The sequence below is a fragment of the Rhipicephalus microplus genome, chromosome 6, assembly GCF_043290135.1.
Source record: "Rhipicephalus microplus isolate Deutch F79 chromosome 6, USDA_Rmic, whole genome shotgun sequence".
Classification (NCBI taxonomy): Eukaryota; Metazoa; Arthropoda; class Arachnida; order Ixodida; family Ixodidae; genus Rhipicephalus; species Rhipicephalus microplus.
The window spans coordinates 62,370,878-62,397,611 of NC_134705.1; the positions used below are offsets into that span (position 1 = coordinate 62,370,878).

The 26,734-nt window shown below is 45.5% G+C and overlaps 1 protein-coding gene across 2 annotated transcripts; it reads left to right on the forward strand.

The window, feature by feature from the left end:
* Positions 1-15,187: 15,187 nt before the first annotated feature.
* LOC142765280 (uncharacterized) lies at positions 15,188-26,708 on the forward strand. 2 transcript variants are annotated; one of them, XM_075866019.1, is made up of 5 exons: positions 15,188-17,574; positions 21,406-21,507; positions 22,854-22,942; positions 26,103-26,262; positions 26,360-26,708. In XM_075866019.1, exons 1-5 carry the CDS (start codon positions 17,559-17,561, stop codon positions 26,620-26,622), a joined length of 630 nt encoding a protein of 209 aa, XP_075722134.1. In that variant the 5' UTR covers positions 15,188-17,558; the 3' UTR covers positions 26,623-26,708. The 2 variants fall into 2 exon arrangements, with proteins under 2 accessions (XP_075722134.1, XP_075722133.1); XM_075866018.1 differs by lacking the exon at positions 15,188-17,574 and having other exon boundaries at positions 21,199-21,507.
* Positions 26,709-26,734: the final 26 nt, after the last annotated feature.

Genomic DNA, 26,734 nt, shown 5'->3' on the forward strand with positions numbered 1-26,734 from the left:
GTAAGGCCGGAGCAGCCTTGGCTGCTCCCGCAAAAGGGGCAAGCGGCGGTCGCTCCAGCACGCTGTGCGTAGCTTGGGCGGCCACCTGATGCTGTCGTGGTGCTGCCCCCTGTTGCACCACTTCAGCAAATGATTTTGTTGCATAGAAAGGGGAGACCCGATGCCTTGCTTCGCGGAAACTGATGTTGTGGGTGACTTTAATGGTAATAATTTCTTTTTCTTTTTTCCATGCTGTGCAGGATCTAGAATACGCCGCGTGTTCTCCATCGCAGTTCGTACAGTGGGGTTCGGCCTTGCAGTCATCATCTGCAGAGTGGCCTGTGATACCACACCGTGCACAGGTAAGCTGCCCACGGCAACTCTGAGAAGCATGTCTGAATCTTTGGCACTTGAAGCAGCGCCGCGGATTCGGAATGTAGGGTCTCACAGACAGTTTTAGATAGCCGGTGACTAATTCTTGCGGTAGTGTGGAGCACCCAAAGGTCACAATTATGTGCTTGGTTGGAATTTCTTTGTTTTCTCTTCTCACTACGATACGCTGTACATGAACGACGTTTTCGTCCTTCCAGCCAGCCAGAAGCTCATCATTCGTTAGGTCTTTTAGGTCATCGTCTGACACAACGCCTTTGACAGTGTTCATCGTTCGGTGCGCAGAGACGGTTACGGGCTTGTCCCCAAATGCTACTAATTTTTCTAGTTTCTGAAACTGTGTCTTGTCTTTAACTTCCACTAGCAAGTCTCCGCTTGCCATCTTTGTAGCCTTATAGCCAGTTCCGATAGTCTCGGTTAGGCACCTGGACACGAGAAATGGGGAGATGTTGCGAGCTTTTTTGTCCGAGCTTTCGCAATGAATAACGTGGTACTTAGGGAAATGGTCTTGTTTTTCTGAAATTGGCATTGCATTTGCTTCGGTGCGCCACCTTTTGAAGGGGCGATCAATGAATAAGGGGTTTCGTGATCCCATAGAAAAGTGCAGTTCCTTCAGTAATGGCGCCTACCACCCACCACGGAGCCCAACAAGGGGACGTGGCAGAACATGGAAACATGTCTGTGCAACGCCAGTAGTACGCCACTGCCATAACCTAATATATCTATCCAAGTTTGGATATTTACACCAGGTTAACCCTTGCCGCCAGGAAAAATTGGAAGTAAAATGAAGTGAGGAGAAGACAGGAAAGATGTAAAGTGAGAACAAAAGACGAAGATGTAGGGAGAGAGAGATAGGAAAAGGCGACTGCCGATTTCCCCTGGGTGGGTCAGCCCAGGGGTGCCGTCTACGTGAAGCCGGGGCCAAAGGGGTGTGTTGCCTCTGCCGGGGGGCCTTAAAGGTCCAAGCACCCAGCGTCGGCTCAACCCCCAGGATCCCCTTTTCCCCGGACACGGCAAAGCCACGCACGGCTAGGCGTGGGAGGGAGTCAAAACTCCCCCGTTAGCTCGGGTCCGTGGTGTCGCTACACACCAGACGCCTCCTTGCGCAGGCGCCCCTGCGGGACAATAACGCGTAAGCCTCAGCTGTAAAAATGCTTGCGCTGGTGGACAGAACGCCGGCATCCGAGAAGAATGGGCCGACCACCGCATAGGACACGCAAGTATGGGACTTGGATGCATTCTGGACAGTCATATTTGTGTGTCAGCTCTAAGAAATACATCCAAATGTGTATGGGGGAGGCATGCTTTGTGACAGCTATGAAAGATGTATCACAGTCTATAACCTGCCACATCCATGGCGGGAGCCGCAGAGCGGGGTTAGCTCGGGTCAATCTGATCCCATTCCTGTGATGGGGTGCAATGTGATGACAGGTGCCAATTCCATTTTCTTTTTTTTCCATGGGTTTAGGGAAATAATTTTTCAGGGATCAGATGAAAATACCTCCGACATACATAATAACATGCCTATTCTTGGGCGTAGTCATGCCTAGCCACCAGATTGGGAGAAAAAGGAATGTTTCCCGAAATGTGCGATAAAGTGTTTGGTGCTACGCCTTGACGGAAGTATTGATAGGTGCTTTGGAAATCGGTATGCCATTTCTGTAATCGTTAAATATGCAACTGCATGTGCCACTGCTAGGGATAGCGTGACACTCCCAGCCATTTCGGGGTAAGCCGTTTTAATCTACATGAAGATGTTAATGAGCCCGTTCTCCATCGCAGCAGTAGCTGTGGCCATTCCTTCAACTAGGCCTACTGCAGCGCCAACTAAACGTCTGCATGAATTTAGCGCTTGTACCGTACATAATAATCAGCACGTGCCTTGGGTTCACTTCGATGGTGTTGTGAATTCATCTTGCGTGACAATGGTTTAAGTTGCATGCGTGCCTTAATCATTATTGCAATAGGAGACCAAGATTTATCGTCACGCATGGTGTTGCTTAGCTCGGTCCTCAGTGTTCGAAGCAGGTTCTGCCTTGTGAGTGCATGAGAGAGGCACAAGAGTTGATTTCTGCTCTGTGTTTCTATAATTCCCTAGCCTGTATTATACAGGAAGCGGATAGTGCTGGTGTGCGTCAGCTGCCTCGGTGCGCTCTCAACCGCCTGCCTGGTAAGACTGATAGCTCATTCTATCAGCGCCTTGTCGTACTCCCTCCTCACACTGCGACATGTCCTCCACTTGGAGGACATGATGACGGAACAAGATGATACGAAGCCCAAAACCGCAATGTTTGCAAGTCACAACCCGAGCAAAAAATTCAACGGTGAGGCCAGAAAATCTACCTGACTAGGCCTGGAGCAACAAGCCAGAGAGCATATTCTTGGCTGGATAGATGGATGGATGTGGCCGTACCCTTTAGATCGGGCGGCGGCTAACGTCACCTAGTCGTAATGCTTAGTGAACTAACCACTAGATTTTTTTCCCCTTTAAATAGTAAAGTTGGACGGGTACTTTGAAGCGAAGGGTTTAATTTTCAATCGTGCCTGTACTTTAGCCACCAATCAGATAACCTCCTTCTAGTTAAGTCTACCCGCTTAAAGTCTATTTTGCCCTCCCTGTCCCTAAACACCAGTGCTTTGAAAAACTCTGCGCCATCATCTTGAACTATAAGGTGAATCCCTTTACAGAGCATTGTCAAGTGTTTGGCAGTTTTTCTTTCTCCTCGCACGCACTGCATATTGTGTCTACCTCTTCATATTTGGCCCGATATGTCTTGGTTCGCAATACACCCGTCCTGGCCTCAAACAGTAGAGAACTACCCTGAGTATTATCATAGATTCTTTCTTTGGCAATTTCCTGCTTAAAAGTTCGATAGATCTCTAGTGCGGACTTCTTAATCATGCCAATTCTCCACATGTCAGTCTCCGTTTCCAGCAGTTCCTTTTTAACCGATAGTTCTTTCTGGTTTGGCCACCTGCTGTTTTCTAAGTACTTACCAGTCAATTTTCTGGTTCGCTTCCTCCATTTTCTATTGACATTTTTCATGTACAAGTAGCTGAAAACCTTCATAGCCCAACGCTCCTCCCCCATTTCTCTCAATCGCTTCTCAAATTTTATCTTGCTGCTAGCTTCCCTGCCATCAAATGATGTCCATCCCATATCACCTTGTACTCCCTGGTTTGGTGTATTTCCGTGAGCTCCTAAAGCAAGCCTACATATTTCACGTTGCCTAATTTCTAATCTTGCTTGAACTTCTGACCTCATGCACAAGACCGCGTTGCCGAACGTCAGCCCAGGAACCATGACCCCTTTCCATATTCCTCTCACAACATTATACACCTATTGTAATTCCACAGTGCCCTATTTTTCATCACTGCTGCATTCCTGTTATCTTTAGTCGTCACGCATATTTCGTGTTCCCTCAGGTACTCGGTCCCATTGCTTATCCATACGCCCAGTTATTTGTATTTATCTGTTATCTCTAGCGTGACTTCCTGTATTCTAAGCTCACTACCTTTGTTATCATTAAAAATTATGACTACTGATTTTTCCTAACTGAATCTAAAATCTAACCCATCTCCCTCATTACCGCAGATGCCCATCAACCTCTGCAAATCTTCCTTGTTGTCGGCCATTAGCACTATATCATCTGCGTAGATTAATGCTGGTAGTGCCTGATCAATGAGTTTTCTTTGTTTGACTAAAGAGAGGTTGAAGCCAAGTCCCCTTGACTCTAATTTGGCCTCTAATCCTTGTAGGTACATCATGAATAAGAAGGGTGACAGTGGGCACGCCTACCTAAGTCCACGTTTCACCACTGTGGGCTTGGATACCTGTTTTTCCCACTTTTTAACTACCTTGTTAGTTTTATAGATTTCCTTTAAACGATTAGTGACTCCATCTTTTACACCCAGTGTGTCTAGTATTCCCCACAAGTCCTCTTGAACCACGCTATTGTACGCTCCTTTGAATTTCTGCAGGCCGGTAGGAAGCTTCACAGCGCAGCGCCTGATCTTGTGAAACGGCGCAGCCATGCAGGCAGGGCATTCAATTCCCTCCCTATTTTTTGTATACTACTGTCCTTGTGTACATCGTAGAACACATAACAGTAATGATAGCAAACAGATCATTGATTCGGGTAGGCTTGGTGTTTTTATTTAAAATGGAACAACGAGGAAGCTGCTGAAGCTCGTGCCTGTATACAGCTGCTTTATATGGAGATGAAACTTTAACAAAAAAAAATGTAATGATAAACAGTAGGCTCATAACAAACAACATTTCTCTGAGGGTGCATGGAATATATGTCCCATGCAAGGCTATGCATTGCAGTCCTTACTGCATTAATTATGTACACGTACTGCAGGGCATGCAAGTGTATGCAGATACACGCTGACGAAATGACATTTTTTGCTGCCTACAAACGTGCACCGCACCAAATAAGACGCACGTGTTTGTATAGTCAGGGAACACTCGTGAATATTGATGAAATCACACAGCTCGCTTACAGTATAAAACAAACACAATTGCGAACAATAAAATGCGACGCTGTTTAAAGAGGCGGACCCAGGTTACGAGGAGAATTATCAGTATGGCATACACTCCACGTGTCAAGCTTTTGCAACATCTAAAGAGACTAAATATGGAAAGTTGCCTTTGTAAGTTAACATGACAGTACCAAATGGAGAAGCCACACGAGAGAACAATTCATCGTGGGCTAAAGAATGTGTTTTAAATATTATACACAGCTTTGCAAGATAATATCGACGAGTTTTACTCGTCTAGGTGTGGGAGGTGTAGGCCTGATAAAATGCGATGTTGCTTCAGAGCCTTTCTTTCGTAATATTGCAATTTTATTCAACACTTTCAAACGCGGCACCGTCAATATCTACTGGGTGCTCGAACACGGCAAGCAGGTCGCGGGGCAAAATCTTTGTAACATTTTATTAGCCAAACAGCGATACTAGCAATGGTGGTGGTGGTAGTGATTAGAATGAAGAGGAAAAAGGCACCTAATTTCTGTCTGCCTTCAGGCGACACGGCGCAGTGCCTTATAGGGGTGGGGGGAAGGAGGGATAAAAAGAATAGAAGGAAAGTAGAAGCAGAAGAAGACAGCCAACGAGAGGAAAAAGAAGGAGATAGGAAAGTGGGGATCCGGTCGAAGCAGTCCAAGGGCGGGGTGCCACAATGCGAGAGCTACACGGCGTCAGGAGACCGCGGAGGGCGAACCAGTCGGCGGGAGCTACGCTGAAGTCGGAGATCGCGAGGGCACAACCGTCCAGCTTGAAATCCTGCGAGCGAATCCCACTAGCAATGCTTGAGCTGCACTTGCTGTTTTCTAAATTGTAACCTCCTCAATCTCATCACTGTGATCAGGAAACAGAGAGGAAAAGTACAGCAGTAGTACGTAGAGAAATATTCAATTTCAAGCCCTTTAGCAATATCATCTGAACAAATTGCCAGTTATCTGTTGAATTCTCGATGGAAACAAACAGCTGATCAGGGACGCAAGCTTGGCTTGGCACTGGCTTGGCCGTTCATACAGAGCCAAAAGCCGCTGCAGGAAACTGGATTGCGGATCGTATTGAGACAAAATGTTTTATACATTTTTTGTTTTCTTTGTTTCATTTCTCTAATTGCTCTTGTGATGGCGTGGACCGCGCTTCGTGATCTCACGTACCGGCGCACTGTTTTTAAGTTTAGTATGGCGCACGATAATACATGATTGCGTGCTTTAATTTAAAAAGGTTCGCGAGTATGGCAACAACACTGCAATGTCGGGAAGAGGCACGGGGAAGAGGATAGTAGTAGAACCAGTAGCAGCTGCATGCCCGGGTGGAGCGACTGATGCCCAGATGGAGGAATGTCAACCCGATGCCTTTTGTGTTGGCCGTGCTGGCAGTTCCGCCGACTTTATAGAAAGAGACGACCCCGTCGCTTGTCCTCTTCTCTTTTCCTTCGGGCATCAGCGACAACATTGACGGACGACGTGTTCGACTTCACCGTGCACGTGAGTATAGGTTGGTTTTTCATTCGAGTGAATTCTTGTTCAGATTTGCAACTTGTCGACTTCATCCTGATCACCTGTCACCGGCAATAAGTCACATACGTGTGATATTTAGGTGAAATAAATGATAATGCACATTTTCTGCTCCATTTGCGTGACTTAGCTACACCAGGACATGAGGTAAAGCCTTTGTCGCCTAGCCACTAGCAGGCAAGATCGATCACTCGCATCCTTCAGTTCACGAATCAACGCGCCTGCCTTAAAATTAGTAAGCTGCTCGCAAAGAAATCTTACCGAGGCAATTTTGTTTTCTGTGAACAATGCACCGTAGATTTGTCTTGAATAACAAAAAAAAAAACTTGAAAAATAAATGTCGCGACCTTTTAGAAAACGCCGTGTCTAAGAGCTAGACGCGGCATTTGGTAAAAGGCTCATTAAATTCAGTATGTTTTCGTAGTTTCTGCTTGAAATTATTATTGTCTATGAATTTCATGGCCCAATCATTTGCTTTGGCTGAAAATCTCGGCGGCAAAAACTTTGTTCAGTGTCCCTTTAAGGGCAGGTGTAGATGCCATCATTTCAGTCGCAAATCTTTTTGCTAGTCGGTCGGCTGGTTAACAATAAGGGTACTAACTAGAGTTCCAGATTTCATCAGCAACACATCGTCATGGCTTCATCAGATGCTGCATTATATACATTCTATCCTCGTTTTTAAATAGGTGTACCGTATGGTCCACTGTTACAGGAAACAAGCGAGCTCATGGACAGTGAGCCATGTGGTGCTAACTGGCAGCGAGGCTTGTGAATGGAACGCATGCGCATAGAATCGGGGTGCGCCCAGTTTTGTCTGCCATTTCTCCGCCTGTACGCATGACAGCATTGGAAAGCGCATCCGTATTTTAGCTGCACAATTTATCTAGCCCAGTGCCTCCTGCTTCAGGGATTTCCTGTGAGCACAAAAAATGCATGATTTTAATCGTTGCTGCAGTGTTTTGCAAGTTGTCACCGTAAAGCACATCATATTTTTCGCATAATGCTCGCTGCAACTAGCAAGTTTCGATGACTCAAAATGTTGTTCAGGTCTGATGTAGCAAACATTTTAAGCTCGTCCTCGTGACCATGAAATATTGGTTTATTAAATAATGGAAGGCAGAGTTGGTATCAGTTGATTTACAGTGTGAAAATGAAAAGTGCGAAGGACCGTGCCTCGCAAGTAAGCCCCGAGAGCATGAGCAGAGAAGTAGCAGATTAGGATGCTCATGCGCTGCATTTCCAAATCTCACCAGCACTAATGCTTGACGGACTGCTGGCCACGTACTAGCGTGTTCTTTCTGAAACAGGACTTTGGCCCTGTAAGCAAGTTCTTGAAGGGCATAAGTAAAACGTAGAATGGGCCCCCTAAATGCACCCATCCTTGAACCATTGGGCTTATGAATTAGTGCCCTTTTCAAAATACAACTATTCTGAGCTATAAATTGTGACAGAACAGTGCACGAAGTTTAAAAATGGGAAAAAAGTCTTTAAATGTCCCCTTTATACATAGTGTTCTTATGATGTCACTTCTGCCGTTGTCGCCCTCTCCCGCCATGCCCGGGTAACTCCCTGGGTACCTTCGGCAGTTCACGTGCTGCAGTGCGGTTTGTTGGGGGCTCGTCATCTGTTGCTGTGAACGATGTGGAAGCATTGTGGTTTTTTGTTGTCTTACTTTAACGAGCTCATTGGATTAGGAAGGCCTCGCTCGTTCACTCGATACAAGACCAGATAATCAAGATGTGCGACACATATACCAGCCACGGCGTACACCGGCTGCCCGCCACAACCTATGAGGGCCTATTATCTTGCTTTCACTACAAATTGCCTGGCCCAAAAACAAGTGAAAGCTCAAAATCTCTCGAGCCGCAATTTTAAGAGTGGTTGTGCGAAGCGCAGCTGCTCCCATCGAAAACTAGTCGTGCAGAGCTAGGCAAGTTTACAAGAGATATAATAGTATGAATATATTGTCACGGCCTACGTCACCAAAGTAGCAATGCCCCCCCCCCCCCCCCCCAAGTGTTTTAAACAGTGCTGATGTTGAGCTTGAGCCTCTTTGATTGAAATTTGTGGAAATAGTCGAGGAAAATATTATACAAGGCAGATAGGGACTTTGCGTGGTGTGTGCCGCGGTAATGCCAGTCATCACTTTATTTTTCGCGTATGCTTTAACACACTTTTCACTTTGTATTTTGCTTTTGTTGTACGCTAATGTACAGTGGAGTCACTGAACATGATAGAGACCGTGTATAGAATTAATTGACTAATTAAAAAAAATCCTGACGCCCAACTTGAACCGATCGGCTATACTTCAAAGTGAACTAATATTGTTTCCCATTCTTTATAGTTTGTTTCAATGCAATACCAAATCTCCGCGATCGCCATCACGATTTTAACCGCCTTCCTCGCCATCATGATTTTAACTGCGGACAAGTTTGTATGTACAGTATCTTCCTCGCCATCATGATTTTAACTGCGGACAAGTTTGTATGTACAGTATCTTGGTAAGCTATATCTGTTTGCAGGTAAATACTTGGCTATGGCACTTACCCGTAATGAAGTTGCACCTGAAGATGCAAATATTGCAAAGTTTCTTCAAGTAGCTTTTGTTAATCTGCACCAGCCAAATACGCTGGTACTTTTAGGAAAATCGGAATGTGCGTTCTCGATTTCAGGTTATAACTTTCAGCGAAGAAACACCCTAAGCTCTGCTCCCTCTGCGTGGACTACTAAATCAACTTGCCTCACTAGCAGCTCATAATTTCTCAAACTTGCATCGTGAGGCAAAACTAAACGGGTGCAAGCACGAGGAGACAACATGGCAGTTGTAGGCGATAGATTCGGTTGGTGCCCGGGCATGTTGGTGGCGCATTTCGGAAGTGAAGAAAAGGTGCTGCGAGATGCACGTGCACACTTTGTATAGTTGCTGTATTGGACAGCAAACTTTTTTTCTTATCTGAGCAGTTTTACCAAAGGAAGCTTCATCACATGGCATGATAAATGAAGTGAATCCACAGGTTGAACCACATCATAGCCTCGCTGTGCTTTTGTACTTTCTTTAGCTCGCAAAATTTATTTGTACATATAAGTGACAACTTGCCAGTAATAAGGCAGCACTTGTTTCTTTATCATATGATCATCTCCGGTGTGCTGCTGCCTCAATATTTCAAATTCTAAGCATTTACACCATTGTATGCTAACTTTTCCTTCAAAGTGAGACAAGCCACATGTGTATCGTAGATCAAGAAGCATGCCAGTTTTACGTACTTGCAAGGTAAACATCAGAAATGCACAGTTGATCAAAAATACTAGTTTAATGGTGCATCTACATAGCAGAGCACCTGTGGCACCTCGGGAACAAGATAATGCCACATATGTTACAAGAGATAATTAAAAAAGACAGGGGACGTTCCGTGAACAAATAGAAACAAAAATAAAATGGCACGGTGCAGTGAGCGAAGGCGGCAAGGGGGGGGGGGGAGCCCGTGGGACTTCAGCAGATGAACGTAAGGTGTGTGTTTAATATGTGGAAGAAACAAAAATTCAAAATTTTGGCGACTGAAATGAGGGTGACTTAGTGAGTGCGCTCATGACGAGAGTAAACACGGTTATTATTTTTTTTTTTCAAATCTCTTTTGAAAGCCACAAGAAATCTGTATGTGGTGCAGCCTAACAGAAGGTCCGTGAAGGCAAATTATGAATTCGTCGTTGTACAAAGGCCTATTTTTTTTTTTTTTTCATGCGCACCATCCCCCGCCGCGGTGGTCTAGTGGCTAAGGTACTCGGCTGCTGACACGCAGGGCGCGGGTTCGAATCCCGGCTGCATTTCCGATGGAGGCGGGAATGTTGTAGGCCCGTGTGCTCAGATTTAGGTGCACGTTAAAGAACCCCAGGTGGTCTAAATTTCCGGAGCCCTCCACTACGGCGTCTATCATAATCATATAGTGGTTTTGGGACGTTAAACCCCACATATCAATCAATCAATCATGCGCACCATAAATAGTGCTCAAAATTTAATTGCATATGTTGTTTTCATCCTCGCTGTATTCCGTGCTGTTTATGATGTAAAAAAAAAAAAAGTAGCACGCTGAAGTGGTGCTGCTTTTGGGCAACAGTTGAAAATGGCGGGAATACTGCCGCTTACACTCAAATCACTCTTGTGGTCACCTCCCACTGTTGCATATTTCACAGCTGCATATTTCCCAGCTAGAAAAATTTGATTTTAGGTGTTTCACGCCATTTTCCATGTAACTATTCCACAATTGCACACACTGATCAGCAGGCTTTCAATTGCGCTGAAGGACACAGGTGCCATAAAATTAATAGTCGATTCTTTCAAGAAACCGTATGTAAAGGCTGAAGCTTCATGCCTACTTACACACACACATACCATATTGTTTTTTGTACTTTATGAAAGCTGCGAAGGTCTCATGTGCCTCCAAGCGTAACCTGTCTTATTTATTCTTCATCACCGCAAAAGTTTTGTGAGTTTCAAATAAAAGTACTTTACGCATGGCCACTTTTGGGTAATCTTTTTGTGTAGGTGTTATTTGAGCAGCCCACAGTGTTTACTTTATAAGCCTGTATGTATATGTTGCATTATAAGGATGCAGAATGTGTGTAGCTGTGCAATATAGATGAAGTGTAAAAATTAAGTGTGTCTATTGTAGTGTTCTTGCAACCAATCTTACCCCCTATTCTAGAACGTCCCTCCACTCAACGCTTCACCTTCATTTGAGATGGCTGATGGGAGCGCCGTCTCTAAGCAGAGAAAATTGCTGCATGTCAGCAATAATCTGCTGTGATTCTCGAGTAGCGCAGCGTCGCTTTCAAACGAGCAGCGGCACAGTGCTCAACTCTGTCAAGTGAAGGGTGAAAGTCGAGTCGGGGAGCGTTTATGAATATGGGGGTTAGTTTTGTTGTCTTGTTAACCTGCCATTAACACTGGATTGATGCTACTTTGCTCTAGCTGTACAGTGCTCTCCAAGGCTCAAGGAGGCACCGCACGGGGAAGGCTCGGAGCAAACCATGCGCGAGTTTCCTTTCATTGTTACACTATGCACGTATTAAGTGATAGACTTTAATGTATGCTATTTGTATTGTGCAAGTTTTTGGGGACATACAACTTCCAACACTTATATGTTCTGACGAAAATCACGCAAGAATGAGAGAAGCTTGTGCAAAAATTATGCAAGAGTGTAAGAAGCTTTTGCAGAAGTCTGTGAAATGAAGTTTTGAAATTTTGTGGCAATGTGTCATTGTACAGTGGTCAACAGTCTTGCTCAGCATGCTTGACTGTAGGGCTCCCGGCTGCACAGGCGCATCTACGGAGTGCCTGATGCATGATGGGCCAAATGTCAGCCTGCACACTGGTGCCTCTTATCCCCGTTTGTCTGTTACATCAGTGTCTCTTGTAAAAGGGATCAACTGTGCTACCTTTTTTTTTTCGAGTGTAATAAGTTCTTTTTCCAGATTATTGTTGTTTTAAGGTAGAGCCTCACATTTCTATCAAATACTGAAGATTCTATTTTTCCTTCTAGATGCTATGAAGTCACTTCTTGTGTTACAATAGAGTGAACACTGTTATGAGAAAAGCTACTTTATGGAGTTAACTCACTCCATATTGACTTAACCAGGGTGTCTACCAACCTGGAAAACCTGGAAAACCTGGAAAAGTCAGGGAATTTGAACACGCCTGGAAAAGTCAGGGAAAAGTCAGGGAAATTCTGGAAAATCCGGCCAGGTCATGGAAACTGACTGTAGTCTTTCAGATCGTCACGAAAATATTCATTAGCATTAATCAAAGCTTCAAAAATCGCTCCTTAAACCACACAGAACAGCTAAGCAGAAGCATAGTTAAAAAAAAGCAGTGCATAGCTGGCGCTTCTACTTTCCGAGTACAACGTTACGCGCATAAAATTGTGCATGTTTGTCTTGGCCGCGATCTCGGCTCGGCTTGAGGGTTTTCTGGTTAGGCTGGAAGTGCCATCAGCAGAGGGCAAGGTGCACAGAATATGCGAGTCGTAATTATTTTTTTACTGAAATGTGTAGTTTACAGGTGCGTAAATTGGACTGGGATACGAAAACAGTAGTAGAGCAAATATGGTAATCCAGATCGGATCCAATCCAATCCAATCCACATATCAAGACGCCTGGGCTGCAGCCATATTGCCATTCTTCTTGTGATGTCGTGAGCATGCAGTGAGTTGCTATGCCTCTTGCGAAGAAGTGTTCGTTTAACCCTGATTGGGTGAACGTGGAAATATCCGAGCACGCCTCATGGATTAGAGCAGTGCCGAACGATACAAGTAAGGCTCACTGTGCAGCATGCCAGAAGACTTTCTCGCTTAGCAATATGGGCATCGCTGCTGTCTCCAGTCACGCTGTGAGCAAGAAACACCTAACTGCTGTGAGCATTGTGCAAAGTGCTTCCCAGACAAACATCCGCGCGTTTTTCGGTGCTGGACCCAACTTGCCGTGTTCCATGACTGCTACGACTACGAGTGAATGTGTATCGACTGTGCCAAGCACGAGTGCTGAAAGCGTGCCTGCTAAACCGGTGGCCGTCGCGCCTGACGGGAAGGCATCCTTAAATGGGTTTCTGGTCAAAAAATGTGTCGCGAAAGCAGAAGTTGTTTGGTGTCTGAACACTATAGCGACCCATGGATCGTTTCGTTCAGCAGCAGCGTCAGCGGCGCTTTTTCCCATCATGTTCCCCACGTGCGACGTCGCGAACAAGTTGCAACTTGGTAAGGACAGAGTTGGCTATACGATTTGTTACGGTATAGCCCCGTACTTCCGAAACAGGCTGCTATCAAAGCTGCATAGTGTCCCACACGTGGTCGTGGCTTTTGACGAGTCCCTGAACAAAATTGCTCAGAAAGAGCAAATGGACGTTTTGATCAGGTTTTGGGACCCAGCTGACGACGTTGTCAAAACCCGCTACCTGACGTCCTGTTTTTTAGGACACACTCACGCAGAAGATTTAGCTGCCGCTTTCAAAAAGGCCACTGAGAACATTGAGCCGGCAAAAATACTTCAACTTTCGATGGATGGTCCAAACGTCAATTTGAAGTTGTTGAAGTCGTTGAAGCAAGAGTTTTCTGCGTCTGATGGAAATCAGAATATTGTGGACATTGGAAGCTGCGGACTGCACGTTGTGAGTGGTGCATTTAAAACAGGCCACAATGTGACAAAGTGGAACACAGTAGTGTTTCTTAGAAGCTTGTACAATTTGTTCAAAAACGTCCCTGCACGCCGAGCCGACTATGTCAATTTTACAAGGAGCATACTGTTTCCGCTAAAGTTTTGCTCAGTGCGCTGGCTGGAAAATGGCAAGGCTCTTGCTAGGGCACTGCAAGTCCTCCCAAATGTGGTCAAATATGTTGAGCATGTCAAGAAAGAAAAGAAACTTCCAGCGTGTGGCAGCTATGCTCATGTCGAGACGGCTGTGAAAGACGAGATGCTGCCAGTAAAGCTGGCCTTTATGCTTTCAGTTTCAGAAGAATTGGAGCCATTTTTGGCTGAGTTTCAGACAGAAAAGCCGATGCTACCTTTTCTTGCAACAGCACTGGACGGCCTGTTGCGGTCACTGCTGGGACGAATCGTGCTAAAGGAAAAGCTGGATGCTGCAGGCACATTTTCAAAACTGATAAAAATTGATCTGGAGAACCTAAACAACATCATTGGTATAGCTGCCTTTGACATAGGCCTTGCCGCCAAAAGTGAGTTGCGAAAGATCACTAAACCATCTCACACTGCGGTGGTAAGTGTCAAAAAAGAATGCATCTTATTTATTAAGGCCTGTTCAGCAAAGATAATCGAAAGATCACCTCTGAAATACAAGCTGACAAGGGGGGCCAGTTGCTTAAACCCAGCAGTTTGTGCCGCTTCTGTGGAAGCTGGCCAGAAGCAGCTAAACATTGCACTTGAAGTACTTATAGAGCATGGGCGCCTTACAGGCCTACAAGGAGAGAGAGCAAGTAGATGATATGTACAAGTGTGCTCGAACAGCACTGCACAAGTGCGTTTGCGAAAATTTGATCGTGCAAGAGAGCGCTTGGAGAAGCTGTGGGTGGAACTCTGTGCAAGTTCTCATGAAGAGCTACTGCTGTTTGTGAAGATTGTGCTGTGCCTTTCACATGGAAATTCTTCCGTGGAGCGGGGATTTTCAGTGAACAAGGAATGTCTTGTGGAAAATATGAAGGAGGAGTCACTTGTAGCACAAAGGTTAGTGTACGATGAGGTGTCTGCAGCAGGTGGTGTTGCAGAAGTTGACGTAACAGACAAGATGATAGACATGGTTCGAAGTTCCAACATCAAGTGGAAGGAAGACCTGGAGAGGAAAAAGAAGGAACGGTTGGACGTATTGGATGCTGAAAGGAAAAAGAAGAGGACTGCGGCTCTTGTGAAAGAGCTTGATTCAAAGAAGCAAAAACTGATGGAAGACGCACAGCTTCAGGTCTCCATGCTGCAGCAAGAGATTGAATCCTTGAAACAGTGAAGGCATTGCCGATGCAAGTAAACAAGCTTTTCTGTTTGTCGAGGGACAATTATTGTGTCTTTGAATATTTTATTTATTGTAAAAAATGCTTTCAGACAAGGGAATGCAATAAAGCAGCATGGTTTCCATTTTATATGAGCGCCTCATAATTTCTTTTTACCGCTCAGGAGTTTGTTTTCCAGTGCGCAGTTTCTTCCAAGCAGACGTACCGGTCATGGAATTTGCTTGAAATGGTCATGGAAAACCTGGAAAAGTCAGGGAATTTGGAAAAATGTAATTGGTAGACACCCTGTTAACACACAAAATTGGTGAAAACTACACTCCATTCCAGCTGCATTAGGAATAATATTCATTTGCATACTTCTGTTTCTTTTGTTTGTTTGTTGGCTGGAGGTTTGGAGTATAGGGTGGCCAGAGGACACTGTGTAGTCTTTCTTCATCTTCCCAATTTTGTGAACATCAATTGATAGCCGTATGGGAAGCAGCCAGCATGCTGAAACAGCGGTGCAAGCATGCAAGATGTTCACCATTGCATGCAGTCAGTTGCTGTGAGCAACCTACTGCATACAATTAACTGCGAGTGGTGAACTAACGCTGCACTATGTGTGCCTCTTGGAAAGCTGCAATGGTAAAGTGCCACAATCGTATAGTAACATTGATAACATCGCAATTTGTTTGTTGAATAATTTTGCAACAGAATCAATGGAGTTTTGGATAAATTTGTGTATCTGCCTGGTTCATCGAAGCTACAGAGTTAAATGCGGTATATACTCGCGTATTATGTGTACTTTTTTTGTCAATCCGGTCATGTGTGAAGCTAGTAGGAATCGCTGGCCTAAAAGCTCAACTTGGAATATATGTTGCAGGCGCTGTCACAGCTGTCTCAAAGCGGATTGTCATTTGTTTGCTAAGCCTGTTCAAATGCCCCCATTTTCTTGAAGTTCTTCCGAACAGTGCTCACAAAAACCAGTTCCCACGACAGGGTTATACCAGAGAACATAAGTACTCCCCAATAATTGTCGGGAACCCAACGTAAAGCAAGATGCAGACAAGGAAGCGCGATGCCAACACAGTGCTGTGTGTGTCGCCCTTCATGTGTGTGTGTGTCCATTCCTTGTCCCAGTCTTCTATTGCGTTGTGTTCCCTCCGATATCTAACCAACACACCCAAGCTTCTATGCTAAGTCTTATTCAACGCACTCTTCTGCTGGCTCCCATACTGAATATTGCATGTCGAAGAACTCCACGCTGATGTGCTTAGCGGTAGCAAGGTTTCAGTTTTCTTCGGTAAGCTTTATAACAGCAATCTGCCTCGTATATAATTATTGTAGCCTATCACAAGGAACGGTAAAAACGCAATGGCCAGATGGCGAAACCGAAAAAAAAAAAATGAGTGCGAAAATCTGCCTCATCTAGTTGATGTGACAGGTCCTTGCACGCGTTCAACATCTGTGCTGTGTCTCGGGAATACATTCTTGCCGTGGAAGAGGTGGGAAGATAGGAGGCAAACCTTTAGGCATTTCGGACTACACATAAACAGGTTTCAGTTTTCAAGTTCGATATTCTAGGGAAAGCATAAAAGTTCATGGAAGAAGGGACCTTGCACTCAGTCCATTTTGTGTAAGACTGCACTCGCCTGCTCGACAAGAGATGTGCCTGACCAGAGCTTAGTTATGTTGGGTTTTGTGGCGCAAGAGCAACTAAGGCTATGCTGCGCCAGACTCATGGTGAGAATACTTACAGCAAACAGGGCTATGACAATGACTCTGAAATGTCTTAACGGTGATGACATATGAATATGATGAGCGGTGAAGCGTGGCTGTATAAAGGCCTAAAAACTTGGCTCCGTAAACGCGTGAAGTATATATCTCTTCTAAGATTATGTGTGTGATGTTCGGGGTGGTCAATGTGTATGGTTGGTGCATGAGGTTATGTTAAACTGTAACGGCTTTTACCTAGCACTAATACCATACCCGTGTCCTTATACCTAAGGGCAGGGAGGTAAGTGCCTCGTTGTAAATTCCAGCTGCAGCAGATGCCTCTCCGAAGAGGCTGTGCTACGAGTCACATCAGTCAAGTTTTGCCATGTCTAGCGGTAGCATAGTTTAGTGTAGTTAGACCTTGTTCAGAAGTTGTGCTTCATTTAAAAAGCTGATCACATCAGCTATAGGTATTAGGGCGTCCTCGCCCAAGAGTAGCATTGGATGAAAGGGAATATTTAACCTGTAAAACATACAGAAATGTTTTTCTCTTAATGTTTCCATGTGTGGGCAAGCTATTAAAATGTGCATTACGGTTAGTTGCTCCTGACACTTATCGCATGTTGGGGCTTCTTCGCCTGCCAATAGGTAATTATGTGTGATGTGCGTGTGACCTATTCGTAGTCGACATATAACTACTTCGATAAAACGCGCTTGATGAAGACAGGTCTTCCATTCACCAAGAACAGGTTTAATTAGGTGAAGTTTGTTGTTTTGTTGTAATTTCCATTCTTGCTGCCAGTGAAAGATGGTCGCCCGGCGAACAGCTTGAATCCCATCTCTGGCAGGTATGTTGGTTTTTGACTCGCGCATCTTTTTTGCTGTTGCAGCTAGTTGGTCTGCCCTTTCATTGCCTGGGATCCCGACATGACTCGGGACCCAACAGAGGCGTATGGTGTGGTCATCAGGTGTGTGGGATAGCATGTTTAAAATATCGCCTATGAATGGCTCATACTGAGATTTATAATTGAGACTTTTCAGTGCGCTTAACGAGTCTGTAAATATTACGGCTTTTTTATGTTTTGAGCTTATAATGTATCGTACTGCCATCCATAACGCATAGCACTCAGCGGTGTAGATGGATACGAACTGCGGTAGTCTAGTTATTTGCTCGTGTGTTGCTCCTACCACTCTGCTTCCGACATAAGCAGATGTCTTCGAACCATCAGTATAAAATTCTTCGTAAGTGTTGTACGTTTGTTGTAATGCAAGGAATTCTTGTAGTATATGTTCACGTGGGGTGTTTTGTTTTTTTATATGTGTGAGTGAAAAATCCAAGAATTTGGAGAAATCACTCCATGGGGCCAAACTGGGTGGCCTTCTGACAATGGAGAGTGCTTCGTTAGGAATATTCAGGGCATGAAATTTTTCTTCAAATCTTAGTATTAGTGGCTTAATTACGTTTGGTTTGTTGGCGTAGTGTTGTCGTAGGTCACAGCGTGTGACAATACTGTGGCATATATGATCTGGTGAAGAACGAACTCTAAGGACATACGTGAGCATTAGTTTCGTTCTCCTATATTCCAAGGATGGTTCGTTACTTTCGGCGTATAAGCTCGAAATAGGTGAGGTTCGATAGGCACCTGTTGCGAGGCGTAACCCTTTGTTGTGGACAGGGTCTAGGCGCTTAAGGTACGAGTCTCTTGCTGAACCGTAGATCATACTGCCGTAGTCTAATTTGCTGCGTACTAAAGAGCGGTAGATGAGCAGGAGGCACTTACGGTCGGAACCCCAGTGCTTTCGAGACAAGACTTTGAGGACATTGAGGGCGTTGTTGGATTTCACCTTGAGATTATTAATGTGTGTAAGAAAATTGAGCTTTTTATCAAATACGACCCCCTGAAACTTCTGTTCTTGTTTTATTGGCAATACTGTTTCGTTTATTTTCAGTACGGGGTCTGGTTGTAACCCTCGTTTCTGGGAGAACGCTACAGCAACCGTCTTTTCCTCAGAAAACCGAAAGCCATTTTTGTTAGCCCATTGTGTTAGCTTGTTTAGTGCTATTTGAATCTGTCGCTCGCACGTCGCCATGTTAGATGACCGGCAAGCTATTTGGAGATCATCCACATATAGTGAGTGCATAAGAGTAGATGGTATGACCTGGTTCACAGAGTTCATTTTGACGACAAAGAGAGTTGTGCTTAAGACACAGCCCTGAGGCACACCGTTCTCTTGAGTAAAAGTTTCTGAAAGTGTGGTACCCAAACGAACCTGAAAAGTTCGGTTCGATAGGAAGTCGGACAGGCAGTTGAGCATCCTTCCGCGAATTCCAAGATCTGCCAGGTCTCGTAAAATACCGTACTTCCACGTTGTGTCATACGCCTTTTCAAGATCAAAAAATACTGCTAAGCAGTGCTGCTTGTACAGGAAAGCTTCTCGTACTATATGTTCAAGGCGAACGAGGTGATCGGTGGTGGAACATCCTTTCTTGTAACCACATTGGTGAACATCTATCAAGTTATCGGTTTCTAGGATGTATGTTAGCCTAATATTAATAACGCTTTCGAAGGATTTCGCCATACAACTTGTAAGTGCTATGGGCCTGTAGCTTGTTGGTAATGTAGGGTTTTTTCCGGCTTTGAGAAATGGAATTATAATGGCTTTTTTCCACTCTGTTGGCATTCTGCCAGTGATCCAAATAGCGTTAAAGAAGTGCAGCAATGCCTTCACCGCTTCCTGAGACAAATGGGCGAGCATTTGATAATGTATTCTGTCTGGGCCAGGTGCTGTTTTTTTACCTTGAGAAAGCACTCTGTTAATTTCCTGCAGGGTTAAGGGGGAGTTGTATGATCTGTCTTGATAACCTGTAATAGGAAGCTTTTGTTTTTCTGTAGATTGTTTATGTTTTAGGAAAGCTGCCGAATAGTTTGCTGAGCTCGAAATAGCGCAAAAGTGCTGCGCTAGTAGGTCTGCCTGTTCGCCTAAAGTTGTCTGGATGCCAGGGGTTGAGAGAATGGGGATGGTGTATGAACTGTAGTTGCCGTTAACCTTGTGCACCTGATCCCACATTCTTTTGGATGTGATGGAGCTGTTGATGGATGAAATGTACTTTTTCCACGAGAGTTTTTCAGCCTGCCTGCGAATAAATCTTGCCTTTGCTCTCGCCTTTTTAAATGCTAGGAGGTTCTCTCCTGTAGGATGTTTACGAAAAATGCCCCACTCTTTGTTTTGCATTTTTTTAGCTTGTGTGCACTCTTTTGTCCACCAGGGTTTAAGTTTTTTCTTTATAATGCCGGAGGATTGTGGTATAGTTTGTTCGGCTGCCGCAAGTATGCAGGCGGTGACTGTCTCGTTCATTTCCTCTATGCTTAGGCCATCAAGCATCTCTTTTTCTAGGGCAGCTTTTTCAGTGAACAGTGGCCAGTCTGCCAGATGTAGTTTCCAACGCGGTGGTCGGGATTGAGTGGTGGGGAGGGTTTGTGTTAATTTTATGAGAGCAGGCATATGGTCACTGCCATAGACATTATCTATCACGCTCCACTTTAGCTCGCAAAAGAGCGAAGGTGAGCACAGCGCTAGATCTAAGCAGCTAGTGGCTCCTGTGCTTGGGGAGCAGTAGGTGACGCTACCAGTATTTAAAAGACATACGTCATTGTTCAGAATAAAATCTTCGAGGGTTTGTCCTCTCGTGTCAGTTGTACTGCTTCCCCAAAGCATACCGTGCGCGTTAAAATCCCCTGCGATAACAAACGGTTCAGGCAGTTGGTCCAAAATATGCTCTATATCTTTAATCGAAAAATGCGTGTGTGGGGGGATATAAATGGAACATATGGTGATAGTATTGTGAGCTAAAATGGTGACGGCTACGGCCTCGATGTGACTGTTGATGGTGATCTCTCTCACTGCAATTCCACTTTTGACGACAATAGCCACACCACCAGACAACCGGCTAGCGTGGACGCGATCGCGACGTACTACGGTAAAACCTCTGAGGAAGTTGGTGTGTTTTTCTCCCAGATTGGTCTCCTGTAAGCACATAGCCATTGGAGAGAGACTACTTAGCAAATCTTTTATGTCACCTATGTTGTGAATGAGTCCTCTACAATTCCAATGGAGGAGAAAAGCCATTTTGGGCAGTGAACTTGAGCAGAAAAATGGAGTAAGAATTGATTTGTTGGCAATAAAACCTTGGTGACATGCGTGTGATACTAAAGTCAAAACAGAATGGTACCATAACCTTTCAGGTTATGGAAAACGAAACTTATTTTACAGGGCTTTTTGGAGGCCCTGTAATTTGTCTTTTGTCTTTTTTGGAGCGGTCGAGAGAAACTCGCCGCTCCTTCGACGCTGCACGCGCCGTTTGACTGGCGGTTGTGTCCATAGCTTCATGAGAAGCGTTGGACCGTTGCTCTGCCGAGCAATCCCTGGGTGTTGTGGGCTTCGGCTCAAGATACGAAGCCTTCACACCCTCTACACCGGACGTCGACGGGGTTCGCGCAGTCTGCCCGTTGCCTTGGCTCGTGCCAATGCATGTCGACGCCCGTGGTGGGGCCTTCTTGGGTAAGGCCGGAGCAGCCTTGGCTACTCCCGCAGTAGGGGCAAGCGGCGGTCGCTCCAGCACGCTGTGCGTAGCTTGGGCGGCCACCTGATGCTGTCGTGGTGCTGCCCCCTGTTGCACCACTTCAGCAAATGATTTTGCTGCATAGAAAGGGGAGACCCGATGCCTTGCTTCGCGGAAACTTATGTTGTGGGTGACTTTAATGGTAATAATTTCTTTTTCTTTTTTCCATGCTGTGCAGGATCTAGAATACGCCGCGTGTTCTCCATCGCAGTTCGCACAGTGGGGTTCAGCCTTGCAGTCATCATCTGCAGAGTGGCCTGTGATACCACACCGTGCACAGGTAAGCTGCCCACGACAACTCTGAGAAGCATGACCGAATCTTTGGCACTTGAAGCAGCGCCGCGGATTCGGAATGTAGGGTCTCACAGACAGCTTTAGATAGCCGGTAACTAATTCTTGCGGTAGTGTGGAGCACCCGAAGGTCACAATTATGTGCTTGGTTGGAATTTCTTTGTTTTCTCTTCTCACTACGATACGCTGTACGTGAACGACGTTTTCGTCCTTCCAGCCAGCCAGAAGCTCATCATTTGTTAGGTCTTTTAGGTCATCGTCTGACACAACGCCTTTGACGGTGTTCATCGTTCGGTGCGCAGAGACTGTTACGGGCTTGTCCCCAAATGCTACTAATTTTTCTAGTTTCTGAAACTGTGTCTTGTCTTTAATTTCCACTAGCAAGTCTCCGCTTGCCATCTTTGTAACCTTATAGCCAGTTCCGATAGTCTCGGTTAGGCACCTGGACACGAGGAATGGGGAGATGTTGCGAGCTTTTTTGTCCGAGCTTTCGCAATGAATAACGTGGTATTTGGGGAAATGGTCTTGCTTTTCTGAAATTGACATTACATTTGCTTCGGTGCGCCACCTTTTGAAGGGGCGATCAATGGATAAGGGGTTTCGTGGTCCCATAGAAAAGTGCAGTTCCTTCAGTAGTGGCGCCTACCACCCACCACGGAGCCCAACAAGGGGACGTGGCAGAACATGTAAACATGTCTGCACAACGCCAGTAGTACGCCACTGCCATAACCTAATATATCTATCCAAGTTTGGATATTTACACCAGGTTAACCCTTGCCGCCAGGAAAAATTGGAAGTAAAATGAAGTGAGGAGAAGACAGGAAAGATGTAAAGTGAGAAGAAAAGACGAAGATGTAGGCAGAGAGAGATAGGAAAAGGCGACTGCCGATTTCCCCTGGGTGGGTCAGCCCAGGGGTGCCGTCTACGTGAAGCCGGGGCCGAAGGGGTGTGTTGCCTCTGCCAGGGGGCCTTAAAGGTCCAATCACCCAGCGTCGGCTCAACCCCCAGGATCCCCTTTTCCCCGGACACGGCAAAGCCACGCACGGCTAGGCGTGGGAGGGAGTAGAAACTCCCCCGTTAGCTCGGGTGCGTGGTGTCGCTACACACCAAACGCCTACTTGCGCAGGCGCCCCTGCGGGGCCTGACCAGAGCATCATGAAGTCAAATGTGTCTGTGTGTGTGCTGGCAAGGTGGCTCGGGCTGGTTGGGGAGGGCAAAGTATGCGAGCAAAAAGTTTCTTGTAGTAAAGCAGGCTGGCTAATTATACTGGTGAGCAAATTATGTGAGGATGCAAATTGTGCAAGTAAATATGGTATGTACTGTTGTATGTTTCAGCTCTATTGCTACGGATCCTGCGGATCCAACTTGGCATCCGGCAGCAACAAAGAGAGGTTCTGCAGGAGGGGCGACAGCTGAAGCACAAGGTACGGCTCTTGTCCGTGGCTCAGCACGCCCAGCCAGCACAGCGCCCCTCTGACCTTCCCCGGCTGCCTGCTGGTACAATTGGAGAAGTGGAGGCAGCAGAGGCAGCTGTGCAGAGTAAAGCTGTGGCTGCGGCTTTGGTGTATATTTCTTGATTTTTAATATGCCTATGTAACATGCAGAAATTTAGTACTGCTTTAAGATACTGTGTTTCGGGAAACAAACTAGTCAGGTTATCTCATGAGCCACTGTACTACAGTAGAATATGAATAATTCGTACTCAAAGAGGCCAGAAAATTTGTTCAAATTAAAAGAAGTTCAAAATAATGAAAGTTACCGTAATTACTTGAATCTAACACGCACCTTTTTTTCGGTTAAGAGAGTTCGTAAATCGCATGTGCGTTAGAATCGAGTACGAAAAAAAAAACTGAATATGGTCATTCTATTGGCATCGCCACTTACAAAATGGCCGCCCCCTACGTGCGTCGGCATGGCGCGTCGGTCATTTCTGCCTACGTGTTTCCCATGTGCGGCACTTCATACGTGTGCTGAGGAGTTCGTCATCTTGTAGTACATTAGCATCGACGGCATGGTAGGGCCGACTCCAAAAACTCGAGTGCACCACAATGCTGCTTCTAAAAGAAAAGTCGTCGCGTGTGCCGGAACGGACAGAAATCGGGTCGCATCACGGTCATTCGGAGTTCCCGAAACGTGCGTGCGGGACTGGCGAAAACAAAAGCAGAATATTGTCGACAGCAAAGATTCACGCAAGGCTTCAGTGGACCACAGCAGGGTCGGTTTCCACAAATTGAAGAGCTGCTCTGCGAGTATGTGATTAAGCAGTGAGCGGCACAGCGGCCCATGACGACAGAACTGCTCCAAGTGCAGGCTATGCAGTTAGCCTTAGAAAAAGGGCTAATGCAGAGCCATTTTAAAGCGAGCAGGTGCTAGCTAACGAACTTTGTGAAGAGAAAAGGCTTTTCCCTCCGAAGGCGAACGGGCATATGCCGGAATTGCTGGAGGAGTACGAAGAAAAGCTTCAGAGTCTTCAGAGGTTCCTCCTAAACTTGCGGCACAACAACGGCTACCTGCTTGGGCAAATCGGGAATGCCGATCACACGCCTCTTTACTTCGACATGCCTGGCACCTCAACCGTCTAGGAGAAGGGGGCGAAGCAAGTTTGTGTACTGACATCGGGCCACGGTAAAACTAGAGTGACAGCAATGCTCTGTTGCACGTCAGATAGGCATAAGCTTCCCCCGTACTTCATATTTAAACGGAAGACGCTCTCAAAAAGAGTCGTTTTCGCTAGTGGTGTGATCAAGCGGGCCAACGAGAAAAAAGGGTGCGCGTTGCAATCGATGTCTTTTTTTTTTTTTTTTGTCGTGGAAATCGGGCGCTCGTTACAATCGAGGGCGCGGTAGAATAGAGTAAATACGGTAAACGAGCGGAGGACTCACCATGCAGTGATGCATGTGCATGGAGAAGTTTTATTCACAAATTACAGGACATCCGTCATTAATTAAAGTAGTCAATACATGTCTGTACACGTTGGCCTTGCAACGAGTCAACAAGTTTTGCGTGCAGTTTGCAAAGCATTTGTACTTCGGCTTCAGTATTCTCCTGGCAAAAGAAGTTGCGCGCGGCAATGTCCAGTGCTGACACTCTTCGAAGACAACTGTGTTTCCACTGTTACCATCTGCGCTGCAGCCGGAGCGTGGCCAGCACATGATGAGAATGGAGGAGCGTCTCCACCTGGAGAAAAGCAGATCGGCATTCGAGAGAGAAACACTCCGCGGCCGCTTTTTTTTTTTTCTCTCTTCATGCGCGGTGTTGAAAGGAGAAGAGTCTCTACATAGCAGGAACGAAAAACAGGGAAGCGTGACACCGGCGCGTTGCAGATCGGCATGAGAGAGCCAACTCTCTGCGACAGCTTTTTTTCCCCTCTTTCTCTTCATGCGCAGTGTTAAGAGGAGAAGGGTCTTTACATGGCAGGGACGGAAAAAGCCGAAGCGGGGCACAGGAATGTCGCAGATTGGCATTTGGCAAACATTCCACCGCAGTCTTTTCTTTCCTTTTCTTCATTTTCTTCTTCAAGCACAGCGATGAGGTGTCTGAAGTGCCACCGCAGGATTGGGCGGGGTGCTGAGAGCATTTTCGGAGCGCGGTATAGCTTTGATAGGACCACAGCGTCAGTTCGAATTAAATGTGTTGGAATTAATGAGATTCGACTGTATTTACTATAGTCTGTGAAGTCCGAGTGAACTGTCCTAAGCTAGCAGACGATGTAGGCGGCATCGTGTGTTTGATGGGCAGTGACTAGCAATAGCCTGCTTAAAACAGACATTCAGTAATTTTGTTTATTTATCACCCTATTTCGTGTCCGCTGCGGCTCTCTCTACTTTGAGCTACAGTTCACCCTGCCTTGTGTTAGCCGATTTCTTACTTTTTTAAAAATCTAACATGCACCCAATTTCGCAGTGTGAAGAAAAATGCACCTTTGTTTATTGTGATGAGATTTCTATAGCGACAGGCCTCTTTGTTGGCTATCACAGAAAAATATAAACAGCAAATGGTGCGACCATCTAGTGCGACCTTTATTTTTCTATCAGTTTCATCTATGACCAAGATTTGGTCGCTCTAAGGTTGCCTCTTAGTACGCCTTGATCATGTTCATTTATCTTGTTGTGCTCTGCTTACAATGCATTGATTAAAAACATGTCCAAGCTTCTTTTTGAATTCCACATATTTTATCGTTTTTCACCTGTAGAAGCTACTCCTGGTCAACATTCAGGCAAAGACATTGTAACCTCGAAGAAACGTGTATTCGAATTTGAGCACTGTACAAAGTAATTATACTATTTCATAGCTAGAATCAATATTTATTAAGGGTTATAACAGTGTTGTATTTGATTTCATAACAGCGAAACTGCATTCAGAGAAGGACTCTGAAAGGTTCTCACACTGAGTGTGAGAGGGCTGATGTGGAAACCATTTTAGGTCAAGTGAGTTGAAGTTAGCGTAAAAAAACAATGAAATGTTGTGATGCCCAAAAATTCAAGTTGTTGTTTTCAGTGTCCTCTTCTTGCAGATTTTTATCATGAAAACATTTCGATGTGCTGTTGCGTTTACCCCATCTATGCTTCTTGCATTTTTTTACAGCGCAAGCACCTCCTGCAGATTGGGGGACGTGGCCTTCGAGAAATTGGTGTGAATGCCATGAAGGCTGTATTGGCACATGACGTGCAAGTGCTGTACAGCCTTCATGGCAGAAAAGGGAAAAGGGCCTTTGTGAACCTGAGGCTCTGTAGATTAGCTACAGGTTAGACTTGTTCATTGTTTTATGTGTGTGTACCCTTGTGTATTCTCTGTACTGCAGTGCTTCATGTGTACTATGGTATTTCTGTTCTTGTATGCAGATGTCATCTGCCAAAAAGCAGGGTGCGACCAGGCGGAGGTCCTCAACTTTATTAAGAGGTGGCTGCCAGGGTCTGGTGATCGCTGTGGGGGCAGGAAGCGGCACTTCAGAGAAGCATTTGTTGTGGAGCAGCCCGATGATCCCCACTCTCAGAGTGCAGATTATCGGCTGCTCGCGGCAGCTGGCTTCCTGCCCAGCCACAGCAGCCAGGGCCTTGACAGCACCACTGTCACTGTGCCCCCAACGCAACCTGACCTTCAGTAGAGCGGGCCTTTTTTAGTTGTGTATATATATTTTTCAATGTATACATTTTTTGTTGTACCAAATAAATAAAAAAAACAAAGAATAAATAGTCTGCAGACTGTCGGTGGTGCAC

Bases quoted from the DNA above. Each gene is read 5' to 3' on its own strand.
- LOC142765280 (XM_075866018.1), top strand. From the start codon at position 21,327: ATGCCTTGCTTCGCGGAAACTTATGTTGTGGGTGACTTTAATGGTAAT. The intron at 22,943-26,102 runs GTACGGCTCTTG...ATTTTTTTACAG, and splicing joins GGCGACAGCTGAAGCACAAG to CGCAAGCACCTCCTGCAGAT. The intron at 26,263-26,359 runs GTTAGACTTGTT...TCTTGTATGCAG, and splicing joins GCTCTGTAGATTAGCTACAG to ATGTCATCTGCCAAAAAGCA.